This window comes from Salvia splendens, chromosome 2 (assembly GCF_004379255.2).
Source record: "Salvia splendens isolate huo1 chromosome 2, SspV2, whole genome shotgun sequence".
NCBI lineage: Eukaryota > Viridiplantae > Streptophyta > Magnoliopsida > Lamiales > Lamiaceae > Salvia > Salvia splendens.
Window position 1 is genome coordinate 36878081 of NC_056033.1, and position 14584 is coordinate 36892664.

Sequence of the window (14584 nt, forward strand, 5' to 3'; positions counted from 1 at the left end):
GAAACTCATATATAGCTTGTATTAATGCAATGGAATATTTCATGACAGAAACAGAAGATTTGAACCAAAAAAATATCAATACATAATTAAGAAATAAAGGAATAGTTTTGATCTACTAAGAAAATAAATTCGATAATATGAGGTTTTCCAAGACATCTTACAAGTCAAAGGAAAAACAACCACTCTCTAGGGTCTGGTATAGGCCTTGCTAATTTTAGCATATATTAGTAAACATGAAAGATATTTCACTTACTTGATACAATATGCATGATCATCCCCAACAGCTAAACTGTCGATAGGGCTCGATGTCTAAAGAAGTCTGAAGATTCGATCCATCTCATTTCTTTGCGACTTATGCGACCTCATATGTTCCTTCCATTTCTCGTTTTACTGGTGTAGTAACTTAAATATTACTCCAGGATTTTCTCTCCAGTGGAGAACAAGTTCCACACTATTGTGCCCACAATGTACAGCACGACGGCCACTTTGAACACGTCATTCCAAGAACCTGTGAGAAGTATCAAAATCGTAAAAATACTACTATGAAGGTAAGAAAATAAGCTGGTGAGTATCGAATTTGTAGTACCGTGTTGAAGAATGTATCCGGTTGCAGCAGTCCCAAAGACACCAGCAAGTACGCCTGCAGTGTTGGATAATCCAAGCAGTACTCCCTGCAACGGAACAACATGATACTGTTTGAGCACTGGAGAGATGACCGGTTTAATGATTGTAAAACTCTACATAGTAAGATGAGGAGTACTCACAGCATAACGCGGCCCAATATCTTGGTGATTGGAGTACAGACCAGATTGCGAGAATGCATCTGATCCCTGAGAAAGAAGAACGTGCATATTCATGCTTCATTCATTTTTTTAAGATCCATGAATGTGTAGAGAAAGTAACCCTAACCTGACTGCAAGCCATGCACAGCACTGCTAAGGCAGGTGTTTTTACGTTACCAAGTTGGGTCAGAAAAAAAGCAGGGCCCAGGAACCCGATTGATTGCATTATCTGCAATGTGAAGAAGTGAAGAAGAGTCATTCTCTTACACACCTGTTTGATTTCGAAAGCATGCTTCTGCCCTTTAGTACACTGATGGCATGCTTCTTACCTTTCGAACTGATGTAATTGAGAAGCCTCTACTGATAAGGTTATCTGCAACCCAACCACCTATATTAGCGAACACAGCCATAGTGAGCCATGGAAGCACACAAAGTAATCCAGATTCCATGAGGTTGAAATTCAAAACCTGCATATGGTAAACATGGAATTATCAAGTATAACTGCCTATTGAAGTGTATATGTAATGAATATCACATTTATACAATTAAAAAGTGTACTTATCTAGCAATGAAGTCATATGCTACACTGGAGACAAACTGCATGAGCTGAATTTCTTTATTTACTAACATAGCATTCAATAGCTAGGAATACCTGGTTATAGTAAGTCGGCATCCAGGTCAACAGGATAAATGTTCCCCAGTTATGACAGAAATGGGATATAATGAGAGCCCACACAGGAGCCTTAGACAAAATCTTCTTCCATGGAATACTAGACACTGGTTCTTTGGAAATGTTGCCTCCCACGATCAACTTCTTCTCCTCCAAACTTAGACTTGGATCTTCTTGAGGTGAACTGTAGGCCTAGAAATTAAGGAGAGTAATTATTAGGAAGAGCAGTAGAAAACGAAATATGCCAGTTAATTATAGCACCAAATATAGTAAAAAATTAAAAAGAATAAACATAAGGAGGAAGAGTATCAGTGCTTCTTTCGATGCATCAGTAAAACTGGCCTAATGCAACTATAAGAAGCACGACTTTATTTTTACAAGAATTGCAACAGAAATAAGCTTGTTTAAAAGAATATTGTAGAATATTATTAAGAGTGGGAGCTGCAAAGAGAGATTTAGTTTTTTTCCAATTGCAAATTGACATTTTTTTGTTATTTCTTTCCACTCTTTTTTCCCAGGTTAAGGAAACAACAACCGGGCTCACAGAAATCATTGAAGCAAAAACTAAAGCCTTACTTTGCTCAACCAAAGTGCAAACCAGATACTTCCAAGGGAACCAAAAGAGTAGAAAACAGATGGCCAACCGAACTTGTGTATCAATGCAGGAGACGCTGCCAAACCAGCAACTGAACCAAGATACATGCCACTGTACACTAGTGCAAGGGATCTGCTTCTTTCGGAAACAGGAATCCATCTTGATAGCAAATTATTCATGGCAGGCATAGCCACACCCTGATTAACAAAAAAAACATATTTTGGACATCATATCATGCTCCACCCATAAAATTCGTCACTTTGCACAGTAGTGATGTGATTATAGCAAGCAGGCAACGATTTGGAAAAAATTTAGATAATATCTGCCACCCGAACATGTCATACAATGGTTGATTTCATCCTTATGACCTTATCCATCCTATGTACAACTAGAACTAAATTGGTATCTATTAGAAATGGGCCACTCACCCCTTAAAAGGCCTTATAAGGGGGAGGGTTATACACACTTATATAGATTAGATGGGATCTTCACCAAGTCGACGTGGGACAGAATTTAGAGAATTAGCCAATGTGAATTCAGCAATTTTTGGAACTATGAGAATTGTAATACCATTACGATAAAGTTCTTTCTAAACTGCAAATCATTTTGACCATTTTGCAACATCTTTAATGTGTTTACGGTGACATCAATGTCTCATTGCATCAAATTAAGTAATTAAAGTGCAGTCTGTCAGTAAAGAAAGAGCAGGAACTAGAACCAAAATTATGACAAATTTAACATAAATACACTAGTTGCAGTCAACAGGTGATAAATTGTACGTAATTGCTAAGACTTCACATTAGTATACACATTCCCAATTTTAAAGTGATGCTAAAACCAAAATATATGCAGAACAATATCTGAAAGTAAAATAATAGATATGATCTTTCGTATGCAGGAATACTTTAAATATAGGTATGTCTGTGTGTCCCAACGCATAACGCACAAGCAGCTAACCTCACCAACTCCCATAAAAGCCCGCGTTACAAGTAAGCAAGGGAGTCCAATTCTGGCAGCAATTGGGGTGAACATTGTTGCAATAGACCACCAAACAACTCCAAAACCGAGTACTAGCTTCCCACCAATTTTATCAGCCCAAATGCCACCAATGATCTAGTCAAAGAACATGTGAAGAAGCTTATGTAAAGAAGAGAACATAGCTGCTGCAGGATTGTCTCAAATGATGTCAGAGATCAGCTCAAATCTTATTTATGCTGAGGATAAAACATGCTGAGAAACCAAAGTTTCAGTTTATTCTTATCATTATTTTTTGAAGAAACCAAAAATGGTCAGAATAAGAAACAGCATGATATGCTCAAGAGTTAAAATGGCATATTCTCTATTTGATATTACTCCTTAAGATATCTAGACAGTAAATCTTAAGTTTGCAGAAATGCAAATATGCATCTGACCATTAGTAAATTTTGCTTCACTATTGCCTACAGCCAAAACATACCAAAGCCAAGAACTTCAGATTAAGCATATCCTACTTGAGGGAATAGCTTTGCTTTGTATATATATTGAAGCATACGCCTTTTAAACAGGCGAAACAAGTAATTAACAAAATACCTGAGTGAGCAGATAACCCCAGAAAAAAGAAGACTGAATTAGGCCAACTGTAGCACTGTTCCAATTAAATTCCTTCGACATAGGGAGTATTGCTATGCTCATATTCACCTGAAACAAACAAACTAAAATGTCAGAGTAATCACTAAAATCTGTCTTATCTGGCTAGTATGAAAACTTACAAACTTAATCAATAACCACCTACTACTAATGTAAATTTGAACGAGAGAAAAATGCACACATAGTGGAGATAATCGGTGTAATATTGAGAAAAACAAATAGAAGAGATAACGATGAGCTTTACACGGTCCATATTGCACAACAGAAATGCAGCAAAGCAGAGGAGCACCATCACCCAACGCTTAGGGAACTGGCTCCCCCATGTTTTTGCTGGCTCAGCTCCTTCCGGTAAAGCAGCTTCACTTTCCCCCTCAGGTGATACTGGGGTCTCAAACTCAGTGCTTGTAAAGTCATGCTCTTCGGATTTGAATTCGGCCCGGGTCCTCATCACTGTTGTATGTTTTGATGGAGGCTTCTGGCCATAGTTAAAGCCGAGCTTATCCAACTTCCTTGTTTGAATCCAACCAGCATCAGAGTAAGCTGTTGAAAGACATGATTCATATGCTCCCCTGCTTTTTACCCTTTTGTTCATGGACGTAAGCTTATTGCTTGTCTGATGGGACATTATGAGAACAGGATCCAAGTTAAGATGAGACATCGCCTTTGATCTTGGGATTTCTCTGTTTGGGTTATCTCTAGCAGGAATGGATGAGTGATACACGTAGCCAAATGAAAAGCTTGCCGTCGGATGATGGTGCTTGCTGCAGGACATTTTCTTATGCACATACTGCACCGCAGTGAGACTTGAGTCCTGACATCTTTGACGATCTGGTAGTGTTTCTCGATGATAAACTCGTCCTGTTGAAAACCAAAGGCAGGCATGCAAACATTACAATTTATGACGACTATCAAATGTTCAATATTACAACTGTACAGTTGAAACTGGTCCATATAGTTTGTATGGAATGGAAATTTAGCCCTAATGGGTGGCGATACGCCTCAAGACAAAGTAGTGAACTCGAGCTTGGGCTTTAGAGAATGCCATTAGCCCTAGTTCATTTCAAATCCTTTAGTCCAACCCATCATCATACAGCTGAAACACTATATCAACTAATGCTTTGCAACTTAATACACTAATGCTCACACAAGAAACTAACTAAATGCCAGTTAAATCCTGTCGCCATTTCCACACTTGAGTTCACAAAAGAACAATACAGACAGATTATAACCTCAAGCCTCTAGTTGGAAATCACGACGATGAATTACAGTCACACATTTTGCAATACTATTTCCGAAAAGATAAGCTCTCAACTACAGTATCCATTATACAGAACAACAAATTATTGAAAACAGTAATGTCAATTTAGTAAATACGTATATAATTACCAGAACCGACGAAATAGCCGAAATTCCGGTGCGAAACCACGGTGCTGATTGCCATTGCCACCGGAAAATTATGTTCGGGCACTAAGAGTTGTCTATTTATGCTGTCATGCCGCAGCTATAGATAATTCCTATAAAAATATCAAACTCGAGATTTTCTCTAACTAGAATGTGAATCTCTCTCTCTGTGTCTAAAAGTGGATTACACATGGAGCATTTGTTCTTCATTCAGAACATTCAGCTCAAATTTTAATTTTTAGTTAGCTGAAAAGTAGATACAAGAGGGCCGGAGGGCTACACGTATTCATTTTGCAATAAACCCTTTTACTTTATTGATTTGCTCAAATTGGGAAACTAAGAGCATCTCCAGTGGCGGACGTCCGGTCGGACATCCGGTCGGACGTCGCGACGGGCGACCGGGACGCCCGCCATTGTGGCGTTTGGGGTCGGATACGGACGTCCCGTGAGGACGTCGGGTGTCCTCGGACGTCCCTGCGACGGGCGGGCGGACGTCCGCCACTGTGGCAAGGGTCGGACGTCCCGCTCGGACGTCCGAAATTTTTTTATTTTTTTTAAACCCTATATATACGGCTCGTTGAACTTCATTTCATTTGCACCACTTGTTGTTAACAAATTTCTCTCTTCTTTTACTACAAATTTCATTTCTACTTTTAATGGAGAACGATAGGAACTCCCCGGCCACGAGCGAGTCGCAGACTCCGGCGTTTCCCATCGACCTGGAGGGAAACGCCAGCGGAAATGCGACAACAGTACCGGGAATGGGACAGATGGGTGGGATAGGTGGGATGATGTCCCCTTATATGTACAATTGGATGGGACAGATGGGCGGTATGGGTGGAATGATGCCCAGGGCAGCCGGGATGGGGGGCATGACCCCAAATATGATGATGCTGGGGATGGGGATGGGGGGGCATGACCCCAAATATGATGGGACAGATGGGTGGGATGATGCCGGGGATGATGCCGGGGATGATGGCGGGGATGATGCCGGGGATGATGCATGTGGGAGGGGGTGGCAGGGGCCCTGAACCACTAGCGGACGATGTCTATCGGCCGGTTGTGGATATGCAGTCTACTGATACCCCTTCCACTTATGTTCCGGATACTCAGTTCACCGGCATAGACACTTTCTCTTTTGAGGAGTTGGGGATATCTCCAGTCAGGCAGACGCCCGATGATATGAGCGGGGGCAGGGGGAAGGGACGTGGCAAGGGCAAGGGGAAAGCCCCAGGGTCTTGTGGGGGAGTCGAATCGGGCTGGGCGAAGCGGACGAAGATCAACGCTTCCGGTGAATACAGCAGCAGTGCTGGTTCGCACGAGCTCCCGGAAGCCGATGAAGTGTCCCCGCTACCGCAATCAGACTCTCGTCGTCGTCGTCGCCCGGTTGGGCAAAAAGCTGCGCAACGGAGGGCTAGGGGAACCAGCAGCGGTAGCGGGTCGTTCGAGGTTGAATCGGAGGCCCCTGCTCCCCAAGAAGATATCGACCGCCTCGCCCGCGCGCAGTTAACGACAAGCTTGGTCCGGACCATGCATAGGTGGCATAGCACGACCGATCCGCTGTACAAGAGGATGCTGAAGGATGTCATCGATGGATGTCGGCGCGATTTGGGGATGCCCCCCATTGGAGATGATGGCGCCGAGCTTAGCGGAGGGGACGACGGGGGCGGCACGGGCGACGGTGACGGCACGGGTGACGGGGGCGGCACGGGCGACGAGGACAGCGCGGAGTGAGCCGGGCCCATTGGATTATGTATTTTTCTTTTTTTGAATGACTATGTATTTTGCTTTTTTTTCTAACTATGTTTTTTTTATGTTTTATGAATATGTATTTTTGCCCGTATTTTGCTTTCCCGTATTCCGTGTCAAAATTATATTTCCGTTTTTACGTAATTAAATTATTGTGATTTTTTTTATTGCGGGATGTCCTAGTGGGAAGGGCGGACATAGGAGTGGATGTCCTAGTGACGTGGCAGTGGGATGGGAAGTCCTAGTGACGTGGCAGGAGGTGTTTTTGGGATGTCCTAGTGGATGTCCTAATGGGATGTCCGCCCACTGGAGATGCTCTAATGCGACCCTCCGACGTGGCTAACCCAAAGAAATCCACGTCATACTCACTCTTCTGTAGTAAGTTTTTCTCAGAAATATTTTATCTTTAAACTTTACTCCCCTATTATAAAATATCACAATCTCTATTCTATAGCTCCTATTGTTGCTTGTATAGTTGTATCTTTCGAACTTTGATCTAAAACTCACATTTTTATTGATCCAATTTCATTCGTAATGTGATTGATAAGTCGTGTAGAGTAAAATGGCAGCCAAAAAAACCAGGTGATGAACCGTTTGATAAATCGGAAGGAAATTAAAGCGCACATTTTTATTGAAAATTAACTCCAATTTCATTCATAATGTGATGGCCATTAATCCATACAAAGCAAAATCTAATTCTATAAGCAAAGATAAAGATAAAAGAAATTGGAGAAGATGAACATGTTAGTCGAGCTTAAAGTTGGAGATGAAGAGATTGTGAAGTTGATCCATGCTGCCAACTCCCTTCTTCTTCGTCATGTCAGCTACACTCACCATTATTAGGCTGAAGAGATCCCTCACTCCCAGAAAGTGTGAAGCCTAAACCAAATTTATAAATCGATTAGCAAACGCAAGCAACGGTAATGAACTAAAATCAAAATAAGTTGAAAAGGGGTAACATTAATCGTAATGAGACGGTGAAATTTCCAGAAACAAGTTATGATTGGATTGAATTCAACACCATAATCATACAAATTTTGCTCCGGCACCAATGTTTTATCGATTGTTGGACTTATTTCAAAAATTTCAACTATACACGCAAGTATTTTGAGAAATAATGTCATTTAATTCTCAAACCCATCGCATATAAGTTAGGTCACAAACTCTGCATATCGAATCTGATCGAATGAATAAATCAACGGAATTTACGAAGACGGGAGAGAAAACGAACCACGAGGAGATCGAGTAGGGTTTTCTCGTCGACATTGACGAATTGCCTATCCCAGGCACTGATTTCCTCATCACGCAAACGATTAAGCTTGTGATCGATGTGTTTTCTGCAGTAATCGATTATTTTGGCGAGAACGTCGCCGGTAATCTGAGAAATCGGATTAACGGCGTCACCGGCAGCCGGAAGAAAGGAGTTGATGGCTCGGAACTCCGCGATTACCGTATCCTCCACCGGGAAAATATGACCGTCCGAACTCATCAGTGAAGTCACTTTCTCTCTGTTCTCCATTTTCCCTCCCCTCTCTCTCTCTCAAACAAAGAGGATGCAGAAATTCAATGTAGCAAATTTATAGAGATGGAAATATATCAATTTGAAGTTTAATTCCTTCCTTTTATTGTCTTGTAGTCATAGATATGTATGAATATTATATACTTTAAGATTCTCTATGTTGGAAGATATTTAGGTATTACTCCTAATATTTCCATATTTACTTCAAGATTCTCTGTTTTGGCAGTTGGAATAATATTTTTATTTTCTCCTTAGTCCTTAGATATATAAAACAGTTATCTTCTGTATTTTGGCAGTATAGTGTTTGCAATGACCTTAATGATTTCATTATCTGTTAAATAAAATTCGCTTGGAAAGTATTGCATAACACATCCGAGGCAATATGAACGTCCAAGCAATTTCGGCGGCCACGAAAGAACGCTTAAATAAATCTTAGTAATATTTACATCACAACTCCGGTCCATCGAAATAATGCTTAAATCTTTTACTAATACTACTATCTATCAAAACGATTGCTAGTGTAAATCCAAGCTATTTATGTCATGGATAGCTAATTAGATTAGGCGAGGTATAACCAAACCCACTCTATAGATAGCAAAAAGAGAATCAGATTACATGACTTAGCACTACATATAATTTTCGAAATTTCTATAGTGGTATCTTTAAAATGTTGGTCTTTCTCTCTTTGTAAAATTTTCCGTTTTCGACTAAGGATAGTTAGGCCGTTCTATTTTGGCAAAAATTATGTTCTCTCTTTTATTTTACTCTTTTTTCTCTCTCTTTCTTTATTATCTTTTCTATTTTATTCTCTCTTCACTTAAACTCTAAACACTCATTTCTTAATCGTCCTGGTAAAAAGAAATGTCTCACTCAAGGTGGGATGGAGGGAGTACTATTTATTTGAGTTTGTGTGAAGTACAGGGACAAAGCCAGGAATTCTATATAAATGGGGCAAAAATACATATTAAAATATTTTAAGAATTAGAGAAGAGGCATATATAGAGGATATTTTAAAAAATTTAAAAAATAATAATCAAAATAGTATAATTGCCCCTCGTGATGCTCATATGGATCGGTCCAGTGAAATATAGTACTACTATCAGTCTTCTGTTTTTGAATTTGAGTAGAAACTCTGATTCCAGTGCAAGTCAGAATGTCAGATATACTTACAAGGGGATTGATCGAGTGGTGGTAGTCTAGGCAATTATTTATGGAGAAACAACATTTCATAACCAAAAGGATCAAAATAATACTCCTAGTTATGAACTTTGGATGGTACACAAAAACAATATAGGTTAAAATACAAATTGTTGGAGAAGATCACGCCAAATCACGGAAGATATGCAAGATAATATCTTAGAGCATCCACAATGGCGGATGTCCCGGCGGACGTCGGACCGGCGTGCCGGACGTCCCGCGAAGATCACCCCAAATCACGGAAGATATGCAAGATAATATCTTAGAGCATCCACAATGGAGGATGTCCCGGCGGACGTCGGACCGGCGTGCCGGACGTCCGCGCGGGACGTCCGCCATTAGGCAGCATGCATACGAATACGGACGTCCGCTGCGGACACCGGAGTTCTGCGGCTTTCCGGGACGTCCCGATTTTTTATTGTTTTTTTGGATAACCTTGGGGATGTCTGCCATTGTGTAGTGGGATGTCCTTATGACGTGGCAGTGCAGTGCGATGTCTTTATGGCGTGGCAGGAGGTGTTTTTTGGAAAGTCTGTCGGGATGTCCGCCGGGACATCCGTCCCATTGTGGATGCCCTTACCAAACATAGGAGATATCAATCAATGTAATTAATTAGTTTTTTCCTTGTTTAGTCTTTCTTAGTCCTATATAATAGTGCCTGATGTATAATAAACACATGAATGAATAAGTAAAACCCTCCTTTTACTGATCCCAATCTCTCTTAACACAAATTTATCCCAAACACTAACACATCAAACCTAGGTGAAGAAAGAAAAGGAAGCTATTGATCCTATATACCCCTCCGATCCGGTCTAAGCGAGACGTTTCTATTTTGGCATAAGAATTTAGGTAGTGGTGTGTAGTGAATTAAATTATTAATAGTAAAGTAAGAGAGAGAAAAAAGTAAGAAAGAGAAAAAAAATAAGAGGTAATATTATTGGATAATGTGAAGAATATAAAGTTGCAGCAGTTTAGGAGCATGAGGAGATATCGGTACAGAGAAGAGTAAAGTAAAAGATGAATATCTAAAATAGCTAGGCATGCAACAACATCATCGAGCTGAAGCATACATATGATCATTTCTTGGCGTACATAGACTCCACCTTGCCATCATTCCCACCAAGCAGCATATACTTATCCTTCCTCGTCAGCTGTGTGCACTCAAACCCGAGCGCATCCGCCAAGATCCTCTGCACATGGTTCGCCACCTCAATCGACGACTTCCCCCCGGCCTTGCACGTCATCTCCTCCGGCAGCCGCTCCAGGAACGTGACCTCGTAAGTCGGCCTCGGGTTCATGAAGTAGAAGTATGCGTCCCAGAACTTGACCCCCCTCACCGTCGTCCCGTGGAACATGTTCTGCTTCAGGTTCACCGCCACCGGCACCACCCGGTCGCTCAGCTCCGCGAACAATGCGCTGAACCGCAACAGGTACGGCTCCCTGCACGTCGTCCCCTCCGGGCACACCACCAGGTCCCCCTTCTCCAGCAGCGCCTTGATCATCGCCGCGTCCGCCTCCCGGTCCCTCGTCAGGGCCACCGCCGGGATTGGGGACAGCAGCCTCGACAGCTTGCTCACGCTATAGGTCACGCACGACACCTTGCGCCCCAGCGCAATCGCGATCACGATGGGGTCCAGGGCAGTTCGATGGTTGCACACGTACAGGTTCCCCGGGGAGCTCGTGGGCGGCGGGTTGCCCTTGATCACTAGGTTGATTCCCAGCATTGGGTAGGTGTAGCGCACGATGCGCTCCGGGAGTGGTAGATTGAAGTAGACACGGACGAGGGAGAGGGCGAACCCGAATGGCAGCCAAATGTAGGTCACCAGTGCGTTCAGGGGCGTGGGCCGCTCCACGAGACGGCCGTCGTGGAAGATCAGCCGGCTTTTCAGCCGTTCCACCGGCAACGGCTTCGCTGTTTTGCTCGGGTGCACCATGTACCCTTCCTGTTCACCATAACCATATTATAAGTATCATAACATGTACACTGTCTTAAATTTGACTTTATACAAATGTAATAGGAGGTGCAGAAGAGTATATTTGTCGCAACTGACTCCTAACATCCAACTGCCCATTTGCTTGTAGTTGAGAAAATATTACTCGCATTAAATTAGACAGCTCCAAGTAATAAAGTTACACACATGCCTCGTTAAAACTTTGGATTATTGACAGTCTGTAAAGTTTAAATGCCGTGGCCCCCTCTTTTAGGTCTCAAAGTCCAACTCATATTGCTACGCTCTCAACTACTACATTTATTAGACTACTGAACTAGTTGTGTGTAATTATTCTAGATTTACATGTCAAAATATTCCCTCTCTCAGCTACTAATCGTATTGGACTGTTGACAGTGTGACAACAAATTTTAACATAAAAATTAATACTAATACTCCCCCGTCCCAGATAATTTGTCTCATTTTGACCGGGCACGAGTTTTAACAAATGTAATGAAAAGTGAGTTGAAAAAGTTAGTGGAATGTGAGTCCTACTTTTATATACTCCCTCCGTCCCTCACTACTCGCACTTATTTCCTTTTTGGGCGTCCCAAGTTACTTGCACTCTTTCCATTTTTAGTAAAAAATTTCACCTACAGCCGTCATTTTTGACTTTCCTATACACTCATTCCTTAATCTCCGAGCCGAAAAGGAAATGAGCGAGTAGCTCGGGACGGAGGGAGTATTAGTTTTATAATAAAATGTGAGTAGGAATGAGTTAGTGGAATATGAGAGATCCATTACCAAAAATGGTAAAAAGTGAAATGAGACAAATTATGTGGGATGGACCGAAATAGAAAATGGGACAAATTATCTGGGACGGAGGAAGTAGTAAATAAAAGAAAGAAATATCATTAATTGAATTTTAATAAATTAGAGATATAAAATAAAAAAATTACTGTACTATTGATTATTGACGAAAAAATTACTACTAATATTTTTTCTAAAGTTACAAACTTCCACCTACTTATTTATCATTATTGGCAATTTGGCATAGTATATAAAATTTAATGCTCGCTGAAACCAAAGTTAAGTAGATGACGGTGTAGAAAAAAGATTGACACGGATCAAAAAATCATGTATGGCCCAATCAAGAAATGTTTATCTTAAGCACTATCTCGCGAACCATTGATATCTAGTTTAATTGACCATTCTTCTAAATAATCTAGTACTACCATAAACACTATTTTTCTCCTAATTTACCAAATTTTATATATCTTCGATCCTCATATAACATTAACGCGAGGCATACTTTTTGGCCCCACCAAAAACAATAGCCACATACGGATGAGGTCGTTCACCAACATTATTTCAGAATATAATGATATTTGACCTATGAAATTTATTCTTAGCGCTGTGTATTATTGTTATTGAATTCTATCAAAATCGATGGTGATTTTGGGTCCTTTGTTGCCTATATCAACTAAGATCTTAGCTATGCAGTTTTTTTTTAGATCAAGCCAAAATAAATTCCAAGTTTAACTCAGTAATTAAGATAATAACACAGAAAATCAACCGCAATAACCAAAAAACATGAAGAACACATTCAAATTTGAATACAGTTTCAACTTTCAAGTGTTTACTCAAAACTAGAGCAAAAAAAGTAGAGGAAAAGGATAGATACTAACCTTGCAAATGGACATGAAATCGTGGTCAGACTCCCGATCTCCGATTCCGATATCCGGCTTCTCCTCTCCGAACTCCCTCAGCACCCCCAATTTCTTCAATTTCCCGACCAAAACCCCCGGTTTCTTCACGAATCCTGTCGCCTTCCTTGTCTTCGGATCCACCTCAATTTCCGTCCCGATCACCTTATCTCCGCCCAAATAGTCCTTCACGAACGGCTCCACCATGATCGTCGGATTCGCCGTGATTATCACTTTCCTCTGGCACTTCTCGAATACGGCGTAGCTCTCCGGCCTCACGTCGGTGGCGTAGAACCTCGGCAGCACGGCCCGCGCGGCCAGCTCTATGTCGCGCACCTTGAGCCCGGAGAAGGAGATGTAGATCAGCATCTGGATGGCGAGGGCTTCGGAGACGAAGACGTAGGCGACGGCGATGATCGGGAAGGCGAGGAGGAGGATCAGGCCGCGGAGGAGGCTGCCGGCCTCGATCGCCACCAGCATGAAGTAAGGGAAGGAGGAGCGGGAGATCAGGAGGGTTCCGTCGAGATCCGCCGCGATCGATTGGCGGTTGGAGCCGGAGAGGTCGCATTTCTCGATCGACGGAAAGCGCGCCGCGGCGGCGGCGGTTTCAGCCATTCTCTCTCTCTCTCTCAAAATCTCTGTGTGTGTGACTGTGTGTTTGTGCGTTGAGAATTGAGAATGTGCAATGCTATGTATGCAAATGCATGTCTATTAATGAGTGAGTGTGTGTTGGTGTGAATTTCTGGGGAGGGAAGTTGCGTTTTAAATGAGGCAGGCACTGTGAAATGACATATATGCCCTCCTATCGGTGGACTGGAATTCTTATCCGACTATCTTCAACCATACTCCAAAAATAAGTTTTGGTGTAGAATTCTTCTCCAATTATATACCAAAATCAAACCCATTTTTGGTGTTTTTGTGAAACAACACCAAATATAGTGTTTCTCAAAAATTTTGTGAGACAAAATCTTAAAAATTGTATAAATGGTTGGAGTAAAACTACTTTTTTTGTGTGACGTATACTTGAAAATGGGTTTAAGTTTAGGGTAAATGATTAGTAATCATAAATACTCATTAACCAGTGATATTAATTTCCCCAGATTGTGTTATTAATTTCACTCCCTGATAGAAGATGTTTTGAGTATTGTTTATTGATATTTTTTGATGCAATAGTATATTGAAATTTAGATCATTTAATAGTTGTTATTATATATGCTTGAAATAGTCTTACATTAGTACAAGGTCAGTTGGTTGGACAAAAGCTCTCTTAATTCATTACTTTTAGAAAGCGCTGCAATGTTTGGTGGCCAAAATTTATATATTTACAACCACATTTAATGTGTCTACCCCTCCACCTCCTCTAAAATCATTTTTAATCAAAACATAATTAGTTATTTAGACTAATCACAAG

At 41.3% G+C, this 14584-nt stretch overlaps 3 protein-coding genes across 3 annotated transcripts; all 3 read right to left on the minus strand.

Moving 5' to 3' along the window:
• Positions 1-86: 86 nt before the first annotated feature.
• LOC121792466 (ascorbate transporter, chloroplastic-like) lies at positions 87-5348 on the minus strand. The gene is made up of 11 exons (XM_042190423.1): positions 5060-5348; positions 3918-4531; positions 3617-3724; positions 3005-3160; positions 2029-2244; positions 1435-1644; positions 1112-1249; positions 910-1011; positions 765-830; positions 587-671; positions 87-508 (listed from the first exon to the last, which is right to left on the minus strand). The coding sequence occupies exons 1-11, from the start codon at positions 5112-5114 to the stop codon at positions 411-413; spliced, it is 1848 nt and encodes a 615-aa protein (XP_042046357.1). The 5' UTR covers positions 5115-5348; the 3' UTR covers positions 87-410.
• Positions 5349-7421: 2073 nt separating this feature from the next.
• LOC121770730 (SKP1-like protein 12) lies at positions 7422-8449 on the minus strand. The gene is made up of 2 exons (XM_042167495.1): positions 8055-8449; positions 7422-7702 (listed from the first exon to the last, which is right to left on the minus strand). Exons 1-2 carry the CDS (start codon positions 8340-8342, stop codon positions 7568-7570), a joined length of 423 nt encoding a protein of 140 aa, XP_042023429.1. The 5' UTR covers positions 8343-8449; the 3' UTR covers positions 7422-7567.
• Positions 8450-10456: 2007 nt separating this feature from the next.
• On the minus strand, positions 10457-13898 carry LOC121792548 (probable glycerol-3-phosphate acyltransferase 8). Its single transcript, XM_042190529.1, has 2 exons — positions 13156-13898; positions 10457-11482 (listed from the first exon to the last, which is right to left on the minus strand). Exons 1-2 carry the CDS (start codon positions 13786-13788, stop codon positions 10616-10618), a joined length of 1500 nt encoding a protein of 499 aa, XP_042046463.1. The 5' UTR covers positions 13789-13898; the 3' UTR covers positions 10457-10615.
• Positions 13899-14584: the final 686 nt, after the last annotated feature.